This window comes from Cupressus sempervirens, chromosome 1, assembly GCF_028749045.1.
Source record: "Cupressus sempervirens isolate cs-2001-9-10 chromosome 1, ASM2874904v1, whole genome shotgun sequence".
NCBI lineage: Eukaryota > Viridiplantae > Streptophyta > Pinopsida > Cupressales > Cupressaceae > Cupressus > Cupressus sempervirens.
The window spans coordinates 250,464,319-250,489,728 of record NC_143118.1 but is presented as its reverse complement, the minus strand read 5'-3'; the positions used below and the strand labels follow the sequence as shown (position 1 = coordinate 250,489,728).

At 34.1% G+C, this 25,410-nt stretch overlaps 1 protein-coding gene across 1 annotated transcript in view; it reads right to left on the bottom strand.

Moving 5' to 3' along the window:
• Positions 1 to 1,023: 1,023 nt before the first annotated feature.
• RTE1 (protein REVERSION-TO-ETHYLENE SENSITIVITY-like protein (DUF778)) overlaps positions 1,024 to 25,410 on the bottom strand; it is a 42,578-nt gene continuing 18,191 nt past the window's right edge. The window contains exons 2-3 of the mRNA XM_089822163.1: positions 1,959 to 2,338; positions 1,024 to 1,728 (exon numbers count right to left, since the gene is read on the bottom strand). Of these exons, the coding sequence (XP_089678289.1) occupies positions 1,306 to 1,728; positions 1,959 to 2,330 (795 nt within the window). The 5' untranslated portion in view covers positions 2,331 to 2,338 and the 3' untranslated portion in view covers positions 1,024 to 1,305. The remainder of the gene's footprint in view (positions 1,729 to 1,958; positions 2,339 to 25,410) is intronic.

Genomic DNA, 25,410 nt, shown 5'->3' with positions numbered 1-25,410 from the left:
TGTGCCCACCATAATGCAAGTGCATGAGGAGTTTGAATTATGTGCTAACCTAACACCATTAAGCATTCTACATGCCCCTCTTATCAAAAATTTCGGACGAGTCTGATGTTGCAAACTATAGAACTTGACTACTACTTATACCCAGCAATGCTGTCACATATCCGTAGTAGCTTCTTAACAAGTTTAATATAATTCATATAGAAAATCATAGCATGTTGACAGGTAAAATGTACTAGTCCATGATCCAAACATGAGGAATGAAACTCAAGTCTCCACACAATAAGTGCACAACATTTTGAACATTCTCAGAAAGAATGTTCAAGCTAAGAGAGCTATTTACGTATTTTAATGTTGTGAGAATTTTCAATCCATCAGTAATTTCATAGAGAAGTCCTCGCATTAAAATTACAGCTTTCTAGAAATAGTTGTCAAATTCTTAATTTACAGTGAGTACGTGCTAATAACCACAACCCGAAGGACCCACAAAGCACACAAGCACCTCTAAGCATTTGTTGGCATGAAATAGGAACAGTGATAATTAACACAAAAAAAACAGGAGACATAACTTCTCACCCTCTAACTTCTCATTTGGCAGTATCTTGATGCATGTCATGCCTTGCAACCCTCCCTTTGTTTCCTGGTTGTACATGGCAGGGAATATCATAGCCCACCATTTTGTGAATTGAATAATTGGGACTTCTGTAGTGTACTGTGCGAGAAAAGTTGCAGCTAGACATAAGAAATGTCCTACCACCAGTTTCCAAACTGCTCTACCAGAATCATTAACAAAATGTGTAAAAATTAAAATCAGACAAATAGTTCAACACCTTCCAGGATGCATTTCAGTTGACCATTCATCATTCTTAGATTCCTTAAACTAGTCTCCCAACTTCTGTGCCAGAATTTCAAATAAGCAACATCGATATATATGGAATGAATGAAAATCTGTCAAATACTTCACTACCTTCCAGCAAGTATTACTGTTACCATCCATCATTCTTGATTTCTATAAAAGTCACACAATACTACTCAACACAATTTTTATTTGTCTGGAATAAAGATCAGCGTTTCAGACTGAAACAATTGCCACGATTTATCAAGCAAATATAGTAGGGATTACTCAAAGATTGGAGTCAATTACTTTGCGAAGTATGTTCAATCTCAATTTTGTGAATCAGAAAAACAAAGGATGCTTACACCTCACTCTTATAGAAAACAGCACTTGTGCTAATATTTGAGTGCCTGTTCTCAGATTTCTTCAGTAAAAAGCTTATTGAACAAAAACTTTTGAGGAAAAAACTCTATTCAGCATTCAATAAGACTCTTAATGCAGTAAGTTCCAATGAGAAACCATCCAGCCAAGAGGAGAGAAAAAAGAGCCAATCCAACTAAAAAGGGCCAACCAGCCATGTATAAGCCCATGCACACTACTATAGTAAAAGGTGCAAATGACCTGACAATTGCCATCTTATTCACCCACTGGCCCTTCAAAATAACAAGTAGAACCACAGTGATGACATTCCACCCAATGGATCCTCGATAACAAAAACGATTTAGACATGAAGCCACAAATGAGTGACAATTGCAGGTGAACAAGTTATAGGATTTATGCTGGTAATGTTGCGTACAACCATGAAGAGCATCGTCCCATGAAAGTGATGTGCCAATCTCTGTATGCCTATATCCACTTTTACAAGTATGTCCAGATAAATGCGAAGGAAAGCAACACTGCAAAACAATTATAAATAAATAAACTGTTTACTTTCCCATATTAAGGAACTGTAAGGAACATGTCCATTCGTAAGAAATTTATCACGAGTAAAAAGAACAGAATCATCTCAAAGTTGTATAAATTGGTCAACAAAACTTCACAGCCTCAAGTAACCAAAAGAGTGGTTATATGTTATAATGCTCTGTTAATTAAAATAGTTTAAATAAATTTAATAGAAAATGCGAACCTGTTGCTTGCTAAGTTGGATATATCTGGCAACTGCACCAAATGTGAAGTTGTCAACACTCACAAAGTTTGATCCAGCAAAGTCCAAAATTATACCATCCTCCCTGCAGATACCTACATGACCAATGAATGGCGCCAACCATGAAACTATTGGCAGTGGTGTCCATACCACACAATAAGGAAACCTAGACTGTTGAGGATTTATTTGTGCGACTTGCGATAAGGATTCACTGAATTTTTTATCGTTCAGACACATCTCTTCATCCTCATCATGGGATACTTCCATTATTTTAGATAGTTTAGTCCTAACAACTTTCTTTCCTCGCTTTCCCAGCCTAAGAGATTTTGACAGCTTTCTTTCAACACATACCATGCAAGTCCCTACATTTCAACAAATAATATTATGTCAATGCATGAAAAATTTTCACACTGACAGTATGGGATTGGAAAACACAGATATAGTGTAGTGAGAAATTTAAATATCTGACAAGGCTATAGAACCTTCAAAAAAGCATATAGGAAAAACAGGTAGGATTTAGAGTTGTCTTTAACATTGTCTTTCTAAACTCCAAAAAATTGCTCAACTGTTTGAGATTTGTCTTTGACAGTATGAGATTGGAAAGCACAGATATAGTGTAGTGCAAAATTTAAGTATCTGACAAGGTCACATAACCTTCAAAAAAGCATAGGACAGACAGGTAGGATTTAGATTTGTCTTTAACATTGTCTTTCTAAACTCCAAAAAATTGCTCTACTGTTTGTTAAGAAAGCCATAATTGAGATAGCAAAATGTAAGAGGCTACCTATTCTTACAACAAATGTAGAAAATGAACAAACTTTCATATCGTACATCATCAAATCTTGACAGTATTTATTAAAGACAGTTATTCCCAGATAAAATGGTGCGATAACATCAATAAATAAAATCTGTGATTTTGTCTGTGTCGTACGATTAATATGGAAGAAACTGTAATTTATATATATCGATCAGAATATTGAACGTGTGCACTCAATAATCAAACAGAAGCTAATTATGAAGATTAAAAAAAGACATGTTTACGACATGCTATGTAGCATGAAGACATGGCTCTCCATAAAATTTCTCAACCGATGAGAGAATCAAGTTCAGGAATGAGCCTGAACAATTGTCAACTTGGAAGCATTTGTTTTAGAAAAAAAATTATACAGACCAATTATGTATTGTCAGAAATTGGAGCAAAAGAAAATATGCCAGGACAATCAGAACCACCTTAATGCTCTTAGATTGTAGAGCAAATTAATGAAATCTGTCAACAATTAAGATTTGCAAAAGATATCCAGCTCCTGGGGAATAAGATTGATTGGTACCACCAAGCACTAAAGATAAATTTTAAGGAGGAAAAAAATCTCCAAGCTCGTAGACCATTCCTCGCCCTTAGCTAACAAAATGTAACAAAGAATAACTCTTGAACATTGTCTCATAGAATCCAATATGAGGTACAGAGATAATTTATAAAATACAGGCACAAGCAAGATTTGAAGGGATGATATAGGCTAATACTTGATAAATAATATAGGATGCATTTAATATATTTGCAAACTTTGGCAAATCTATAAGCTTTTTGTACATCTAATACAGAAGCTCTGCATTGTTTACTATTGTTGATTGACAAAAAAACTTGTGATAATTTAGCCCATACAAACCACCCTATCTAGAGTCAACAGATGTATTGACAAGCCTCTGACCCTGAACAAGGATAAATAGCAATTAATTTGGAAAAGATATGGCAAGGCACACATTACAGATTATGTTAAGTTGGCAGTGGAATTAAAAACTCTAACGTGATGAACATTCAGGTAACAAAAAGAGTCCTAATCACATGTTCTTCACATTCATTGAAGACAACCCCGTGAACAGAGTTACATTTCTTCAAATACGTTTAAAACATGTAAGGTAGTGGATCTTGCTTATCTGATGATATACAGACATAATAACTTTCAGACAGGAAAAGCCTGGAGTGGAATTTGCACCAAAGGAGTTATAAAAAAGTGGATTTTAAGATGCATTTTATTAAAAGAATATATGAACTTCACCTATACAAACACTACATAAATTTCAACCAAACTTTTAGCCATGCTTTTGAAGTCCACTGAATTTCAAACCTCATGGCCAAAATTTCGCAAACACTTTGACTAGGGTAATATATATACATGTATGTATTCACATATATATATAAATATAAACACTCATATTTACATATATACATACAAACATTCATGTATATAAATATATGCAAATATATATAAAGAAAGATATGCATGTATGTATATACATACTCATATATTTACATACATGCATCTATAATCTATGTATGAAAATATGGGTATATATATTAACAGCACAAAGTACATCATTCTCATGGACCTTTACAATTTTATTCCTGACGTTTTGATCATAATGAATAAATAGTTCATAAAATAAATAGAGCAATGAAGGTTCAACTTTATATTCTTTATTCAAAAACAAAACATGATTCAATTCATCCCACAGTGCTTCTTGAAAATTTTGTGCATCTCTGATTGCATTATAATTGGTGTAATCCAATTACTTGAATCAAACTTCAGTTATCTTGATTGTCCATCAGAAGGCTCACATTCTCTATGATACCATAATAGTACTGTAATTATGCAAAAAACTTGAGAAAAAATTTAAAACACAAACAATTTATGCCAGTTGCTTCTGTACTCAAATATTGCATAGCTTGAAAAAAGTACCAATGACAGTTATACCATATTATAATCCTTAGGACATACTCCAACTCACAAAATTGAAAATCAATACATCGTATTGAAATGACAACAATCACAAATGTTTTGCCTAAACCTTAATAAAGATAGACGCCTAGTCCGCCATGGATTTCACAACATCCCATCCTCGCCTTATATGCTATCTAAATTCTGTATATACTATATTCTGAAGGCTCCTATAATAAGAGAGACAAAATATGTGCCACTGTTCAAACTAAATTTTTTAACAGTCGACAACAAGAAAATCAAAAGAAATGAAATAACAACCATGAGAACGAAGACTACAACTTAACATCTCACACATTCATAACTCAGGCATGACAATCATCATTTCCTAAAACATTACTCAGGCGCATATCTCAAACATTCATAAAGTTCTGATTTTATCTCTCACATGTTGGCTGTTGTAAATTTTATTTCTTAATAATATAAAAAGTTTCATTTGTCTTAAAAATTTAAATAATTTAAGGTATAGTAAAAATGTAGCAGATAATATAATATAGAAACTGAAGCCTTGGCTGTCTAATTCTCATTTGTAACAAAGACATGATGATCCATATCATCTCCAAGGTGACTCTTGAACAATGAAGATCTCCCTCCATCTCTTATTGCATTCAATGTATTTATCTAATTGCATGCATCCTCCTCTTAAGCTATCTTGAATACTCATGCATAGATACAAAATAACAGTACTACAAATAAGCTGAAAATGACCAAAACAAGAAAGGATATAAGTAGTGTTCAAATGGACCTGAAACCCCCCCTTGAAGATATTGCTTCATCTCCAAGTTCATTTGATGTATCAAAATACCAGCACTATAAACACAATGAAAATGACAAAAGCCAAATAAAGATAAATGTAGTGTCCAAAGCACCCAAATATTGGGTACCTCCCAACCAAAAAAATAAAACTTAAGATAGGTTTATACCATAAGAAATTCTCGGCATACACTCCAAAAATTCAAAAAAACTGCAAATCAATATTAATGAAGACTCGCATGAGAATGAAATGATATCAATCTCATATATATAGCCTGAACCTTAATAAAGATAAACGACTAACCGTAAATTCTACCCATCTGACTCATACTCACTCTTAGTCAATCACTTGTCAACTACTCCATAAGCCTTTCCGTTGTTAACACACAAAACTAAGAGAGATAACATAACATTTCCCATTAGCATACTACCTTGAAATATATGAAAAGAGTCATTTTAACTTTATTGATATTGCAAACAATTGGGATCATAATTTAAAAATCAATCCATCCACATTCAATCTTCAAAGGCAATAAGTTGTACCGGTGCCATGTTTCATGGATAGCAATTCTTTGATTCCATGCATGTCCATTGTCATCACTCTTTTAACATAGTGTATTCCAGTATTTATTGCTCATTTGATTTGTTGCTCCACACTATGCTTGCATGACTATTGCCTCTTGTTGTTGACTATATGTTTATATGCTTTGATCTTTGCAGACTTAATCTACTCTATATTTGTAAGCTTTTGCCCTTCTCTTCCACATGTACTTTTGGCTCTTAAAAAGGTTAAGGGCTTCAGCTTTCCTTTACATGCAATTGAATGTGGAACGGAACTTCCTTCATATGTACAGACATCCTCTATAAGCTCTCCTTCGGATTAATTACCATACAAAAGACTTTTGTTCAATAAAAACAGCAATGTATTGATTCCTTGTGATATGGAACACCTTACACAGCTATTTCATTTTCTTGTATGAAAGCTTAATAATCTTCTTTTGTCCATTAAAATTGACAATTCCCAAAATTTCAAACCAATATAAACCAAGAACAAGAACTAGCCCATTCATAGATAAAACATAAACATTACCATAAAAAGTATTTGAGATAGAGAGCTTTGAATTTGTGTATACTATGAATTTGTCACCATAAACATGTTTCATAGATCTCCAATATATTATACAAATACTTTTCCAAGTCAACATTGCAAAATAAAATTTATTGCTACAACACAAGGATGTTCTTTAAATTTCCTCAAATTTGCAATATGGAGTTTCATCAACAAAAAAATTTTGACCACTTTCATCCTTATGGTTTGCTTCTATTAGAGTAATAAGATATTGTCTTATTAATTAAACCATGTTGATTTAATTATTAAGTCACTTATTATCTCTAGTTCTCTTAAGCTAAACTTTAAGCATATACTAATTAATTCTTTTATTAATTACTATCATGCAACCTAGGTTAGTTACCTTTTTAGGGTTTTGATCTCCTTTTATAAGTATTGATCTCTCTTTGTAACATTCATCCATTCAATACAACTGCTATTTATCTTTTGCACGTCAAGAATGTCTCATTTTCTATGGATCTCTGAATTCAAGCCTCTGTAGCTTTGCTTCTCTCTTTTTGTGACAAGTGTTTGCATGTAAGTGATTCTTGGGGTTGTGAGTTGAGCTTTCCTCAATTTCAACATGGTATTAGAGCTTCAGACTTTCATGCCCCTAGTCTCTTTATGACAGGTTTGGCCTTGTTTTTTCAAAGGATTTTTTTTGGATTGGGTGGACATTTTGGGTCACTTTAAGCCCAGAAGGACATCACAATTGAGCTCAGGACACCCAAAAACCTCATTTCCATGTAAGGTACATCCAATTTGGACACAGCTGATTGTTAAGGCAAATATTTTTGCCCCCAGCCCCTTGGCATGCTTCCCAAGGCAGCAATTTATTTATTTTTCAAAAAACAATAGATTTTTTGAGGTTTCTTTTAGAAAAATTTTGGAGCACAAAACTTCTATTTAAAAAAGTCTCATGCTTTTACAATAAAAAGTGTGCCTTTTTTTAAACAAAAAAAGAGTGACCAAAAAAAATGCAAAAAGTACCCTAACATCAATGGCACTGACGCATGTGCAGGTTGCTGACATCATCATCTTGAGCCGAAATTTGACAGCCTTCGAACCGTCATCTCTTTGATTTGTTTTATCCTTAAAAAATTGTTGATGGTTTTTGGTCGTATCTTGGGTGTACAGAGGTATTTTTTGACAAATCATATATCGTCAAAAAGCTCTAACCCTTCATGATGGTTCAGGGTTTGCTTTTTGATTTTGTTGTTTGGTTGCCTATTTATGCAATCAAAGCCAGAGGTTTTATTTTGCACTCTTCGCACTCTGGGAGACATCTTAAGCATTTGATCTACATTTTGGGAAAAGTTTATATCGTTGGAACGCTAGTTTTGTACTCTTTCCAATGATGCTAATTGCTTTTTCAGATTTTGCTCCAAAAACATCGTATTCAATTTTATTTTATTTTTTGCACTCTAGTGGATATCTTGATTGTTTCAAGTTCGGGGATCATTTTGTTGCTTGGGATGACTCGTCTTGGGTTGTACTTATGTTGTACCAGCCTTATATCTCTTATAATCTTCATTGACATCTTTTATACGCATTTTTGCAAATGCACTAAGATAAAGAGCCACTCTATTGCATTTCAGGATCTTGCACATCTTTGTGTCTTGTTGTACTCACACTATATTATAAAGTGTCAAGGGGGGAATGCTGGCCCTTTTGTCATCTTTTGTCAAGTGAGTGTTCCTTCCACAACATTAGCCTCGTGTTGCCTTTATAAGTGTTTGCACTTCTTCCGCACTCTCGACGTTCATGGTTCATTCTACGAAAGTTTATGCATTTAGTTTCTGTGCACCTGTCTTACCTCTCAGCATTATAGGAGGGTTTTGTTGGTTCTAATGCTTTCTTGGTTCGATAAAGTGCACTATGTATTCAATATTTGTTCCTCTATACTAGGCAGATGTAGTGGCTAGGTACCTATGCATTTCAGTAAGATGGATCATTTACTATATGAACACTCTTTCATTTTTGTTTTTGGAGGCCATGAAGATATCTTCCGTCTTCAATTGATCAACTCTTCAAACTTAGTCTTCTCTACCTGGTCAATGTTCTATATAGTGGAGATTCTTCAAATCAACAATTTGCAACTTCATGCTTCAATGGTGTTCTTCATGATCGTCATTTTTCCTATCTTATGGAACATTCTCTAGTTTGGAGCCTTTTGCATTGGTCTTTCAACAATCTTTCCATCTCTTCTTGGAGTAAGGTTTTTCCCATGTGATTTTCTCTAATTCTCCTCTTTATAGAGATTTGGTTGTGATTGGGTACCTCATTAGGCCTTGTTGTTGGGACCCAAATTTATTTCCAATAGTAGTTTTGAGGTTTTTAGCTACTCCCTTAGTTTATCTTGGGGGGGTGTTAGAGTAATAAGATATTGTCTTATTAATAAAACCATGTTAATTTAATTATTAAATCACTTATTATCTCTAATTCACTTAAGCTAAACTTTAGGCATATAATAATTAATTCTTTTATTAATTATTATCATGCAACCTAGGCTAGTTGTTTTTTAGGGTTTTGATCTCCTTTTATAAAAATTTGATCTCTCTTTGTAACATTTATTCATTCAATACAATTACAATTTATCTTTTGCACATCAAGAATGTTCTGTGACAGGTGTTTGTATGCAAGTGATTCTTGGGAGTTGTGGATTTAGCTTTCCTCAACTTCAACAGCTTCATCCAAATGAAGAGCCTCCTCAAATTCTTCTCCATTAATCTCATGCTCCTCTTTTTGCTTATTAGATTCACATTTTTATTATTTCCACCTCGTATACCATGAAGGCTTCAATTTTTTCCAAGACAATTGTTTAATTCCTTAAAGGTCATCTTCCCATCCACAACTTCATCTATAATAACTAAAACTCACTCAGGAAAAAATCAAAACTTAGCTTTACCTATAATTGACAAAACCCAATCAAAAAAACAAGTCAATTTGAGCCAATTTCCACTAAGTTAAAGATTTATTCAAAGAGCAAACATGCATCCAATGTATCTCGTTTTCTGATAAAATATTAATTGTGAACACCAACAAACAAGTGGATCTAGGAACAAATTCTTCAAACCACAAATATTAAAAGAAATTTAAAATAATAATAATAATTTATCCTAATGTGAAGTGGTGATTTTTTTCCCTTTCTACTGAGGGTTTAATGCTGATAAAAAGTCAATTTCAAATGGCTGTATCACCCTTAAATTGCTCAAGATCTCTATTATGACAATTTTCTAGAAGCAACGGGAAAATCTCCTTAAAGCACCAACAAAGTGACCACCAATCAAACACTCAATTAAATTACATCATAACACAGTCTAGTTTAATGAATCACGGAGTGTGATCTGAAACATTGATGCAAAAGCAGCAACACAATTGAATCCAAAAACTTGCAAAGACAGTCTAGTTTAAACAAAAACAGCAGTTTATAGGGTCATGCTCATGCAATGCTACCTTAAAAAAAGCTATTATGACAACTTCGGTGAGATGACACACTATTCTACCTCAAACTACGTTGAGCTATACCTGAATTGGCGCTCCGATAAAGATATTTCAGTTACAACATATAAGAAGTCATGTCACCCTAAAATATTGCAAAATAGACTTGCACAAGCCATATTACACAAAAAAAAAATCTATTACTAATCCACTTGAATGAATCATCTGTGAAATCCCCTCTAATAATGGAATTCAATATTAAATCATGATATCTGGTATCCCTAAATAATCATAGAATAGAATGAATATTAGACATCTTGATTATACGCCTATAATAAATTATAGGATAAATAAATAGATTTGAATACTCCAATATGAACTATTTAATGATTAAAATCAAATTATTAAATAAGCAACTAAAAATCAATAAAATGAGAAAACTTGACTTTAAACAAATATATTTACATAAACAAATACTATATAATTGATACAAGTAATCGCTAAATTCTATATGAACGAATTAATAACATTACCTAACTAATAATTTAATACCTAAATACACTACTGAATAGGATGATAACTATTGACCCAACCCTATCATACATCATGACCTTCACAAATCAAGCAGCATGTATATAAGCCACAAATATGAAATGTATGGATATACGCAGATTACTATGAAATAGAATATATAATAAGAATAATCCATACGATTAAAGGAGCATCCTACATGGACTCCACCAGACATAGAGAAAAGGGCATCAGAAATTATGTGTTAAATCGTATTTGAAAGAAGAGATTCTCATTGGGCAAGAGCAACGGGGGGTCATGAGGAATTACACACTAACAATTCATAGTCAGCATTGAAGGAATGATGTATGCAACAATGGAAAAGTATACTCTACGCATCCATAGGAGATATGGAAAATAAACAAAACAAACCACATACTAAGCAGCATTAACTCCTTTTCCAGCAGTGAGTACAGGATGACCATGTGGAGAACGGAACCCACGTGTAACAATAGTGTGGGCCCACCCAAGAGCAGCAGATATGGACAGGTTACTCAGAACCTGTACAAAGCAATTGAGCAGACTCCACATACAAGTTGCTTATCATTGGAGTTGACATTGAATGGTAATGTTAATTTACTTATGTTATTATTATTAGAATATGGATTCTTATTATATTTTACATTGAGGATGTTTATTATTATTTTAAATATGTATTAGTTTGAAATATGTATCAATTTGAATGTGTATTGTTATCATTTATCTATATGGATATAGTCCATTTGAATGATACATGTTATTATTTTGAATATGATCTTTCCAATGATATAAATGTGTATAAGTTTGGAATAATCAATATAGCTTCTTAAAAGAAGTAATGAATTTTGGCTGGCAAGTTCTGCTTGGCTCAGTGGCTCGGACTACCTGCAAGACTCGCAAAGTTATGGAGCTCTAATTCAGCCCATAACTAGACTAAGGCTATGGACACCACTTCATAGCTGTTTCATAAACTTAAATATATCTCATTACCATATTAATAGAACTCTGCTAGATACAATATATTCACCTCAACAATGTACTAAATTTGACATCGTCATTGGTCTCCCTGTCTGACCATTGTTCATTATCAAATATGCAATAATAAGAGAAGTTATCATATATGAATAACCAACACTTTCTCCTGCCATATTCATTATTGTAAATCACAATAGTAATTTGTCCTTGCTGTTACTCTTTCTCTTCCTTCAAGAATATCATTTGCTCTAACTTTAACTGTCCAGTATCAAATTATACATCCTAGATTGCCAGAGTAATAGGAAAAGAATCCTACTTAGACAAAATTTCCTTAATCTCTCTTACTATCCTTTACTTTTTTACAGGTTACCTCTTCAAACAAGACAGTTTATCATGGTTCACCTCCATTCGGTTGTTTTTTTTTCCTTCTGAAAGAATTTGTATAGATCAAAAGCTTCCAATGATCATGGATGCTATTAATTGAGTGTAAAATAATCTATTATTTTTAAAATTGTAAATGGAGGCTGAGATGTTCCACAATTAGGCTTTAGAATCTTTACGTTCAAATTTGATCTTTAATTGAATGGAGATCTCTATTCATTTATAAATCATAACACATGGCATGGTTATATCAATGGTTATATTAAGTCACTGTAACTGGCTAATAAACCAAAATTGTGTTATGTGCTTGCCAGCCAAATAATGGATTCAACTCGTCCCAAATCTAATTTTTTTTCTTTAAAATGTCAAGGGGGCTATAGTTCTGAATCAGAACCACCTAACAGAATAAATTGATTTAGAGAAAACAAATTTATGTTAACATTCCCTAGGTTTTGCCTTCCGTCTACATATATTTATAATTCAATTCTATTTGAGTTTTGCATTTTTATTAAACTAATGAAACTTCCCTGGTTCAAAATTTATACCTTTTTCACTGATATTCTAAGATACCATTCATCAAGATTAAGTCAGCACATGGAACATGGAACATGGAAAATGGAAAATGGAAATCATCAAATTTAGACAAGAAAACTGTTGGAAGCAATGTTGGACCAATGATGGTCAAAGTTTCTTATTTAGATTTTGAAGCTTACAAGTGAACAATACTGTAAAACAAATTGCCTGTTGGCAATCATTAAAATAGAGCATCCAGTGCACAAAGTTGCTTTCCAGAATACACAAGAATAAAAGCGATTCAGGTGTATTTCTCTGTTTCCAGAAACGATTTATGTCTAGGGCATGGAAATCAGTGGCAAAAACACAGTTCAAACAAGTGTGGCAATCACTCCATGCAAATGTCTAGAACAAGTGCACACACACCAAATTATTTAAAGTGGGCAACTAAGGCACGATCCTTCCCAAAGGCCTTACACGAGACATAAAATACAATTCTGAATGGGACAAATTATAAACTAGGACACAGTTTCAGCAACACAGTTGTGAATGTCATGTGAAAAATATGAAAACCATATGACGTCCAGATTACCATCAAATGCATAAAGTGTTGGCACCTCTGGCCGAATCATGTAAAGAAAACTAGTCTGAGACAGAAATTAGATACTACGACTTGGGAAAAAATGAAAAACTGGTGTTCAAATAAACTTGTAATTGTAGACAATAAAAATGCATCCCTTGCATTTTCCATGAATGTCTAAATGTATCCTTCCAACACTTCAACTATTTTGGCGTACTGGTTAACATGATCCTAATCCTCTCAAATTCTAAATCCAGCATTGTAGAGCAGAGACTGGTCCAATTCCATAGAGTTTTGTCTTCTTGGACTATTGACCACTCATACAGTGATGTACCCTCAACAAAATCATGCTTGCAGTTTGTAGTTAGCGTAAAATGATGTTCTGATGTTTCAATCATTTATTTGTATCCTACTATCCGCCTATGCATTAATCTTTTGTAACTTTGTGGGGAGTTGGTAGTTGTCATTGACTGTGCCTTATTTCGCAACTATCAAGTATTTAAAAAGACTTCTCGTAGTTCGAAAGTGGTTTTATTATTGGTCTACAACATCAAATTTTCTAGGTCCATGTTAATTGCAAGTGTAGCTTCTGGATCATTGGTCTACTTTTGTGTAAGACCTTCACATGAATAAACTTCGAATTTTGTCACTTTACTCAGCAGGCACTATTATTCATATTCATTTATGCAACTACTAATCTTATCAAAAGAAATAGTAAACATTGGCACAATTCTCTTAAAGAAATCAGATCGAATTTAAAAATGAATGCCCATAGACACCAACAAAGGTGAAAAGAGATCATGATAAGGTCAAGTTCGATAGATCTAATGGTTTCAAAGGTTGTTGGTGTTACATCCCAGAGTTTTGATCTTTTAAAATAATCTTATAGTCTTTGTAATGGTTAGCTGAAAACTCTTGGATATCATGATCTAGTGAAATAGAAGTTATAATTAACCGAATTGATTTATGTGAAAATGACTTGTTAGTTTATTATTGTTATTTCGACTAAATGAATACTTATGTACAACTTGGACAGTCATGAGCTACATGGTCAGTTCTTAAAAACAAGAGAAAACATTAAACATTTAATATCATGAGAAGAACTATTACCTCTCTTTTATTTTGAGACTATGGAAGTGGTCAACAATATATATATATATATATATATATATATATATATATATATATATATATATATATATATATATATGTGATATTCTATTAATCTCTATAATTTGCACTTACATGTATGTATACATATATGCATGTGTACCTAGAGAGAATATAATGATAAAAATGAATTATATGTACTCTCAAAATTACACACACACATAGATATATGTATATGTATGTACAATTATAGGTAAAAATCCAATAGCATAACAACAAACATATATATATATATATATATATATATATATATATATATATATATATATATATATATATCATGAGAAAGTATAATCTTTATGTCTTAATTTTGGCTCCATATCGATGAGCGCTTGTCACCTTCATATTGGCTTTATTTTCTTTTAAAATTTTGAAAGTTATGAGAAGTTTCTTGTGACCGATATTTGGCTTTGATCGAAATTCCTTCTTGTAATAGACGAAACCATGAGAGACATTACTTACTCTCCCCACAGCCACAGTCATTTCTTTCCTCATGCGATTGCTCTAAACCAAAACTCCTCTCTCTCCATTACACTTTTTGAGAACAGCATTACTTGGAGGATCATATTTCGATACCTCAATTGCAGTATCGGCCACGCTTGATAGTATTTCCATGCTGGAGTCGTGTTGCCAGACCACGGCATCAAATATGAAGTTACAATCTTGGGTTATGAAATCATTTGACCAGTCGTATTTCTTATTTCATATGTATGCCTCTTACGTTGCATTCTCTCAGATAAATTCCACAAGGAATGATAGAATATTATGTTAAATGCATCCACAATCTTGAATAAGTATTGTAGGCGATACCAAGGCTCAAGAGTATTAAGCACTCGGATAGAACATCAGCTTTGCTTTCTATTTTATGTAATTATTCTTTTTTTTCATACATGTCGGGTGCTAGTACAGACCCACAGAGTCAAAACCGAAGTGACTCCATTATGTTTGTTGATTAATTACTTGTACAATGCTTAATACTAAACGCTGGTATAAGAATATTTCTTGATATTTTACAAAGGAATATCTGACTTATACAGTGGTATTATCCATTTACTAGTTAAGATAAGAATCAGATTTGTGTACATAAGTTATGATTGATAAAGAGTACATAGATATCAGCCTATCTCCCAGGATGCACCCAAGACCAGCAGGGTCGAATATAAATGGGTGAAGAGGAAAGGCACCCCTGCAAGAATAAACTAAGATTCAGTAACCAACGAGCATGAAAATCTAAAAAAGTAAACTATTTAGTCCAAGTCAGCTCATGATTGTCCAAAGTATATTTAGTTGTCAAGTCAAGGGGTGGTGTTCAAGCTATTTATTTGCCCATCTAAATCCTTGGCCAAGGTAGATTAGAGGCATACTTGCCACAATTGATCACTAGAGGTCAAGAGTGCTAGCTAACAAAGGAAAGGTTGATGAAGGAATTCCTCGGCCTTGTCTGTTGCTTAGCCAACAACATCGGAATGCTCGGATGGTAGGACTATGGTGCCCCAAGCGTAACCCCAAGTAGGGAGGGCCTTTCTTGTAAGAGATTGTGTGGGCATATATAAGGTTCGCAGTTGGGAGGTTAAGCCTATGTCCATGCTTCTCCTCTTCACCACATGTCGAGGCTTGCACAACTCATAGACAGTTATTACGTTTCATGTATGAATTCTTAATCTCTTACTTGTACATACTTTTTATGTTACTTTGAAATGCATAATTGTAGATATAGTTAGATTATTAGTTTCTTTCAAAGTGCAAATGTAGAAGTTGGTTGTGGAAGTTATATTAGTTGTCTTTCATATGAAATGGATATAGTTGTTGCTTAAATTCTGATTACTTATCTTTGTATAATGAATTCAATTGATAGTTTTCCTTTCTATATGATGTAATGGATTTCAACTACTTTATGTCATTCCGCTATAATATTCGATTATAATCTTAGGATATGTTCTCTATTTTCAGCCTAGCATAAATGGTATGTTTCAGTTGGAACAAGGAGATCAAAACAACTCTATCAATGCAAATTTAATGTTGAGGAACAACTTGGAGTAGAGTCACAAGCAAGTGTAGGTGATGATGTAGACAACTGTGAGGGCATAAACACAATCAACCCGTTATAGACAACCATACAAAGAAAGAATAAGTCAAAATATTAATGCATTCTCTTTGCTTGAATAAGCATGCATTGATCTCGCAAATCAAGCTTGGCTATAGGAACTAATTGAATGTCCTATGAGTAAAATAAAGTCTAAGGAATGTTTGGCAAATGAAAAGATAGAAAATGACAGCAATCTCTAACGCACCAAAGAATTGCTCATTAAACACAAACACAAGCCTAAGATGTTGAAATTGAGAGGTAAAGAGGAAGCAACTAGTGAATGCCTCGATTATCAAGGTCTTGGTTAGGGTTGTGGGTTTGGATGTACCCAAAAGCGCTCAAGGACCAATGGAACATCTCAGTTAAGATTTATTGATAGGAAGTTTACAGACACAATAATCACATCAAGCAAAGGTGACCACTCCAATAAGTATCAATGTTGTCAAGTAGAAATTGTGAATATCTAATGGAGATAGATCCGAAGACCCATGAAGGATTACAAAACTTATATCACCATATAGATGGCACGTAGGCAAACAAACCAAAAATAAGTGGTTGGGATTCTTTCTAGCTAAAACTATGAGTGGAAATAGATTGGTAAGAGACATGCCAAAGATCAAAAAGCCCCCCATCCACCATCTCCAAACCATTTCATGAAGGGAAAGAAACAAAGACCGAATTTCCAACCAAAGTGTATATCACTAAAAAGCCATTGGATCTAGTGCATACAAGTCTATGCAGACCAATGAGAACAGAGTCCACAACATGACAAGTACTTTATGATGCTTATTGATGATTATTCTAGAAAGACTTGGATTACTTTTCTCAAAGAAAAATCAGAAACCCTTGAAGATTTTGACACGTTTAAAGCAATGGTAGAGAATGAAACTGGAATAACAATAAACTGTTTAAAATCAGAAAAAGCTGGAGAATTAACTTTTAGTAGATATGAAAATTTTGGTGAGACGCATGGAATCTAGAGAAAGGCATTCTGCTCCAAGTGTTGGAGATAAAGCTTCAGGAGATATCTTTCTCTCCTAAATTTGAAATATATAAATAATATATTCTTTATTAAAGTCAAAGAAGGGTCCTCACCTTGAAGGGACAACACATTAAAGAACCAAGACAACAAAGCGTCTTCACTTTGTAACAACGAGACAATGACAGGTCAAGACAATGTTTTATATTCTTCAAGAAGGAATTCACTGATGGATTTTTGACATTCTTTGCAGAATGATTGTATCATAAGGGATTTTTCATTTATTGTCTGCTTCAGATTTGACCTAGTTTTGGACATATTGTAAATCTGTTTGCTCCTCTTTCATTAATAAAATGATTCTTGTGTGGGTAGGTTTTATACCCCTCAAATTGGAGGATTTTCCCAGGATAAATTGGTGTATATTGAGTTCGTTATTTTTTCTCTGTTGTTTATCTTATTTCTGATTATTAAAAACAAACACCCAGGACTCCTCAGCAAAATCAAGTAGCCGAAAGGAAAAGACAGATTGTTCATGAGATGGATAGAGCCATGTTAAGTAAAACGAAGTTACCTGATATATATTCTACAACAAAGTTCTAAAAGGAAGGACATCGTCAATGATATATTAGGATTTTTGGAAGCGTATGCTACATGAACAGACAAAGAGAATTTGGGTAAGTGTGATACTAGATCTAATGGAGGTACTTTGCAAATGTTACAACAGATATAGCAGTGAAGTCTTGAAAGTGTAAACATAAGAGTGGATGAAACAAATCAATCAATTGAACATTAAGATCAGGAAGATGAGAATAAAAAAGCAATCAGCAGAAATACGTGAATATCATATGTGGATTAGAAAACACAATTACAAAGAGTCCAACAATATATGTTTAGAAAAATCACTATGAGGATTAGATCATAGGAGACAAACAATGGAATTCAAACCCAGAAAAAGCTTAGAAGCAAATGAGTACATAAACTTTGCGTTATTGTCAAAAATTAAACCTAGTACTTGTATAGAAGCAAGCAAAGATAAAGGATTGTTAGATGCTTTGAAATAAGAATTGTCTAAGATTGAAAAGAATGAAACATGGGAGATGGCTCCAATGCCAGAGGGCAAAAATGTTATAAGAACAAAGTGAGTATTCAAAACCAAGTTGAATGTCTTAATGATTTATAGCTGCCCGAGATATCATCTACCTATGATGGTTGTGCAAACTTCAATTGCTATCTAGCCTCTCTAGTTCATTATGTTGAATTTTTACTTCCTTGCTATGCCTAGCAGCGATTATATTGTTTTTACGGCGTTGATGATATTATTTTGTCCATGCTATTCATTCTTTAATGTCTATTGTTGGCTTCATGTGCTCGAGTATCTCAGATGGCTCTTGCCTAGGTGTGCTACTCTCTAGGTTTTGTGATATGTCATCTTCTTACCATTACTATCACCAGTGATTATTGTCTTTCAGTACTGATGTATTGACAGAAAATAAAATGAGGATGCATGTTTTGAGCCTGTAATGCACTTTTCAGACTTTCCCAGCACCTTGCAAACAGTCTTCTATATAATTCTGAGTGTGTAGCGTGACTGTAACAGCAATATTAATTCCATGATTCTTAGCATAATGTTGTCAAATACTAATCAGAGGGCCCCAAATAGCAGGAATTAACAACCAAACAGTAATAAGCATATTAGGGTGAACTTGGAAGGAGAGTCCCACTTTGAAATTAAAATATATATATTTTATAAAAAAAAAATATTTTATGAATGCTAATGTTGTCTATCATATCGGGGACGCCCATCCATCCCAAGGACTTCCAAGGTGTCCCTAACCGTCACCGGGACGTATGGACATCCACAAAAAAAATTCCCAAGTCCCCAAATTTCCTTTCACAAGGATTTTCAGGAAAGGTGGATGCGATGGGGATGTCCCCTAGCCATCCCAAAGTACCTTAAACGTTTCCGATATGGAGACAGGGGTTTTTAGGTGGGGAACGTATCCTCGGGAACACAGATAAAGATCTCTATCGCAACTACAATGTCCAACACTCCCTCTTAGTGAGAGAGATCTTTAGCTAATCAGTCACACAAGGCCACAACCAAAAATGCGAATGATAGATTCTTATCACATAAATCCAAAACATAATTCACAGAATCACTCAACATGAAACAATTGCAAGAATCACAATCACCTTTCATCACAGACTCGCTCAATGCAATGGTGTCATGGAATCTCTCAACATGACAAACCTACAAGAATCACAATCAACTTTCATTACGAACTTGCTCAACGTGATGCTGTCATGGAATCTCTCAAAATGGCAAACTTGCAAGAATCACAATCAGCTTTCATCACAAGCTCTCTCAATATAACAAACTTGCCAAAATCATAATCAGCTTTCATCATGGACTAGCTCAACGTGATGCTGTCATGAAATCTCTCAACATGACAAACCATTAAGATTTACAACCAGCATTTTATCACAGACTCTCTTAACGTGACACAATCATGGACTCTCTCAACATGACTTCCAACTACCATCACAGAATCTCTCAACATGATGACATCATTGACTCTCTCTGCATGATGTTTACTATGAAGCTATCACAAGTTAAAGAGCTATCAAGTTGTCTTTACAACTTATTATTACTTTCATGTGAATAATACCCCATAAAATCACAGTTGAAACTCTTTTCCAACAAGAGTCTCAAAATCTACAATAAAGGAAATCGTAGCTAAGAACTCTTTTCCAACAAGTGTCAAAATCTAATATGAAAGAAACTCTTTACCAACAAGAGTCTCAAAACCTACAATATCATATATAAGACTGGTGGGGATTCCATAATGAGTCCCTCTCAACAAAGATAACTATGATTACACAATGGTTGATGTAACCTCCCTATGGAGATGAGTACCTCTTTCTGAACATGTATCATCAAGGCAACATCCTCATCTCATTATATATTGTTGCATCCTGTAACCAAGAGGGATTAACAACAGAGATTAATGCTAAGGCCTTCTCCATTTCTAGTTAAATAACAAAAATAGAATACTCATCTCTTTCACATAGACAAACCCTTGGTGTTGAATATTCACAGCTTCAGTTTACAGGACGATTCTCCTACAGATCTCTTAGCAAAATGTGATCTTTACCCTTACAAATGATGACTCAAGTTCTCAACAGTCAATCAATAAGCCTTTTCTCACAGTATGCTGAATATGCAGATTAAAAAGATCTAACAGATACTTCTCACAGTGACTAACAAGGATCTTGATCATATATTGATCAAATACACAAATTGACTATTCTTGACTCAGAGCCCTATATGTATATACACAATAACATCAAAGCTTGGTACACATAACACAGACAACTCTTGACATGGATACACACAACTTCCGACACACATACAGGCAGTCAACTCTCAATAAACTAAGCTACCATATTGGTAGCTTCCAATCATCCTTAAGAATATCCTTTTAGAATTCAATTACTTCAAAAGAATAATTTATTTTCCTTTTTACCAAAATTCCTAAAACCGATACCCAAAATTCTCCTTAAAAATTTTACAGCTCATATTTTCTGTAAATCTCCAACCTTATGAATTCACAAACATGTATCAAATGATCTCTAGGATATATAAAATACAAGGGAGGTGTTTCATCGTCAGTGGATGACTTTCACAGTAAATACATCAAAGTAACACTACGGATAAGAAAATATTCCAATGACATCAGAAAAGAAAATGATAGGAACAAGAATAATTTGGAACCCCATGAACCAAGAAGATGAAAAACAATGAATCAAAGAGAAAAAAGGAAACTGACATTTAAGTTATTTCATTGACATAACCTCCTCTCAGAGAAGAAGAGGTGAAAACGAAGCCTGAGCAACACCCGTTACACTTCAAATGCAAACGGCACATACAAACAGACACCATGAATAATCAACGTGGCACCAAAGTGATGCCATGTGATAATGATGACAAGGACAATGATGTCAAGACACACAATGCCAGGTAACATAATGCCCTACACACGAAGCCTTTAACTTGTCATGTCCCATAGTGCAACACACAAACAATAAAAGATGAGCTCATCAAATTATTTCTATCAGCTTGACACCTTGGCAATATCCAGATTAAAATGCTCGTAACACTCCTACAGAACCAAAAGAAAACACGTTACTAACAATCTTGACCTTCTTGAATGAAGATTAAATGACTTTGAATTCTGTCGATACAAGAGAATTTTAGACCTTAGACAGAAGATAATGATGTAGTTTGAAATAATATATGATTCAGAGCTATAATAATCCTTCTCCAAGAAAAAAAATACACACAAACCACAGTGATTCAAATCACACAAACAAACCAAAACTCTCAAGGCAATATTGCTGAGTTAATGATCAAAAGAATACAAAAACAATTTACACAGATGAATAATTCAAACTGCATGAAAGAGCCTCATGCATTTGGAGTCGGCATTCATTACATATCAAACTTTTCCCACACACAAACATATCGAAGAAGAACCATTACACCAAGATATATCTCGACGATAAAGGGAAGACAACCTTTGACAGCAGACAAGAATCGTTATGGAAACACAAACAGAGGCATGTCAGTTATGGGATGATGTGAATGCAAATTTTGAACCAGTGAGAACAATGACACCTTATGATATCCAGAAGGCACTAATGTTCTCTTGGAACTTGAACGAATTTTCAATACTGGTAAAATTTAGTTATTGAAATGGGAGACTCTATCAATAAGAGAATATCGAAGAAGTGATAAAAAAATACAGTCACGGAAGAAGACTCTACAGAGTTGAATATTTTTCACAAAAATAAACTGGTGAAAAATAACAATCAACAATAAAAAGAAGCAAGAAAAAAAAAATGATTCAAAGTCATTTAGAACAGTACCAAGACATCAAGATCCGCTATGACATATGGTCTGCAATATTAACTTCGAGCCATGCACATAAACTAAAACAAATGTGGCCTTTAACAGCTCATTCACTGCTAATTCATTAGGCAGTGTTGATTAAGACAGAAAGAAAACAGTCATAACAATCTATGAGATCAAGAGAAATCATAGATGAGTAGTCACATACATGAAATTTTCTCACAGCTATAATAACAATCACATTTAGCTTTAGATGCATTCTTTTATTGCTGTTATCAACCTGGCCCTGATATCATGTTAGAGTTTCCCCAGAAAACAGAGATAAACAGCAATAAGGAAGAACTAAAATAGATACAATAAACAACCGAAATTACCTTGGGAAAACCCTTCCAAAATGAAGAAAAAAACCCCAGCTACACAACAAAAAATCACTTTATTGATAATAAAATATTCTAGTGTACAGTGCCTTTCGCTTGATGTGATATATATACCACATAAAAATACTTTTCAGATTACAACTGAAGGTCTCTTCAAATTCCTAAATACATGACTCTTTATTTTCAAATACAACTCTTTATATTTCTATGCTTCAACACATGTAGACACATGTCATTATATAATATTACAATTTATCATAAATGTCCTTTTCAGCTGAAGGTGACCATAATGATAATAAAGTCCATATTTCTAGAGATAAAGATCTCTATCGCAGCTACTATCTCCAACATTCGTGAATACAAATTGACCATCATCGTGAAACATACATGGCAACAGCTATATGAAAAACGGATGCATTCATAATTGAAAACAACAATCATACGGGAATTGTCAACTTCTATAAAGGACGTCCATAATGAATAGAACGTGTCAGATGAGTGGGACAGAGACCATACTCATATCCAGCATAGCATATGCACTTCCACGATGCCAAGGTATATCATGATGGTACTGAATCACATCAAGCCAAAACACTTACAGTGCTATGTCACCATTTTATTTCTGGCAAACAGTAAGAGATAAAACAGGACTAACAAATGCAAATAAAACACAAAGAACAAAGCCATCTATGCTGATATCACAATCTGAAACATTGGATATAGAGGACTGCTGAACTTTGACAAAGGCAACAGAGGATAGAGACACGCACAAATTGCACAGGCACAAAGATCTCTATCATTACTACCAAAAATTTTAACTGGGTGAGTTTTGAGAACATTGTGTGAAGCTCAAAGACTCAGTTGCCCTGCTTGAGTTGCACAATCTGCTATAGCAATCTCGAGATTTTAGCATCAGATCTATATATACTCATTGAAGGTGTTAAACAAGTGTTAAAATCTTGTAGGAACATGAGATCTTTATTGTTTGATCAAAGTGGAAGCTATTGCCATCTCATCTTAGTCAAAATAGAAAAGTACCTCGTTCTCTTAACTAATGTTGTGCATCTTTTAAGTAGTTCTTTTTGGAATAATTATTCACGTCTCTTTTAGCCTTGGTCTCTATATTTATCTTCAAGATAGTTCAATCTCGTGAATTATTATTAATCTCTCTTGTTTGCAGGATGAATTAAGAAACATTATGATGTTATGTAGATTATTTTTTTTGGAAGGGTTCTGTATCAACTCAGCTTGCTCACGATCACTCATGATGGTAGATTTGCATGGTGTTTTGTATTCTCATGGCATAAACATCAACTTAGTGGAGTTTGGAACAGTTGCATTGGTATTTACTGAGTTAATTCAACTAGTAGAGATGGTAACTTCAAATCTGAAGATAAAGAATGAGTTCAGCTCAACTCTAGCTCCTTTGATGTATCAACAACTAAGAGATAAGGATGATCGAGGAGCATGAGAGGGAGGAAGAGCTTGGTGCATCCTGTGAGGAAGTCAAGTAGGCTGAAGTATGAAGACAACTTGCTGTCATGGGTCTGAGTTAATGGCACATAACTTCATAGGAGAGGAAGAACCTACAGATTGACTTTGCATTCAGTCTCTTCTAAGAGGAGGAAATGACATTCAGCGTAAGATAAATTCCGAGAATTCAAGGCATGAGTTAAAAGCATTAATATTCTAAGATTATTGAGGGAGTTCAATTCCACAAAACCTCTTTGCAATCTGAGGCAACAGAGATCAAGAGGGAGTTCTATGAAGTGGAGATGTCAGCTATGTGAGTTGCAGTAGTTCAAGGTCAAGTTCTAAAGTCTGCAGAGAACAGAAATACCCAATCAATCTGGTTTTGACTTTGATAGCTCCGCAGTTTCATTCAATTTAGAGTGTTGAATATCATTACTCTCTGGCAAGCACTGCAAGCAATCTTAGAAGAGATAGTCAAGAGGCTGATGCAAGCACCAAAAGATTCAGAGGGAGCTTGAGTGGCAGATGAAAAGTGCTAAGTCCATTCAAGAGTATCAACAAGTTTGTGTAGCAGTGTGACTGCAAAATATCCTTGGCTGGTCAAACATTGGAATCAGCTCTAATTCATTGTGATAGTCAAAGCAATGAGATTGTTACCCCTACTGAGGGAATCTTTGTTGAGAGGGAGTCTCAACATTCAGTTGTTCCTATTATGCGTTATAATGTATTTTTCTCTAAGACAGAGAAATTTGAGTTGAAAGTTTGAGGTGCTAGCCCTTCTCAATGCATTCTTCTTTGCTAAAGAAGTTTGAGGTGCAAGCCCTTGCTAATGCATTCTTTTTTGCAAAAGAAGTTTGTCCTTATTAATGCATTCTTCTTTGAGAAAAAAGTTTGAGGTACAGACTCTTGTTAATGCATTCTTCTCTGCGTGAGAAGTTTGAAGTGAAAGCCGCTGTTCCACCCTTTGAGAATAGCCATGGTGGATGTCATATGAGAGACTCCATGACTTATCACTTGCATTTATTAAATATTCACCTTCTAGAGTAGCAATGGTGAACCTCATGTTAAGATGACTATACCACGTTAAGAGAATCCGTGATAGAGATCTGTTATTAAGTGATATCTCCTTTGCTAAGAGGAAGTGCTAGCATTTTATAGCTGCAGGAGATATCATCTACCTGTGATGGTTGTTTAAACTTCAATTGCTCTCTAGCCTTGTCTGTTTCATGATGTTGAGTTTTTACTTCCTTGGTATGCTTGGCAGCTATTGTATTGCTTTTATGGTGCTGATGAGTTTATTCCATCTCTGCTATTCATTCTCTAATGTCAACCATTGGCTTCATGTGCTCAAGTATCTCAGATG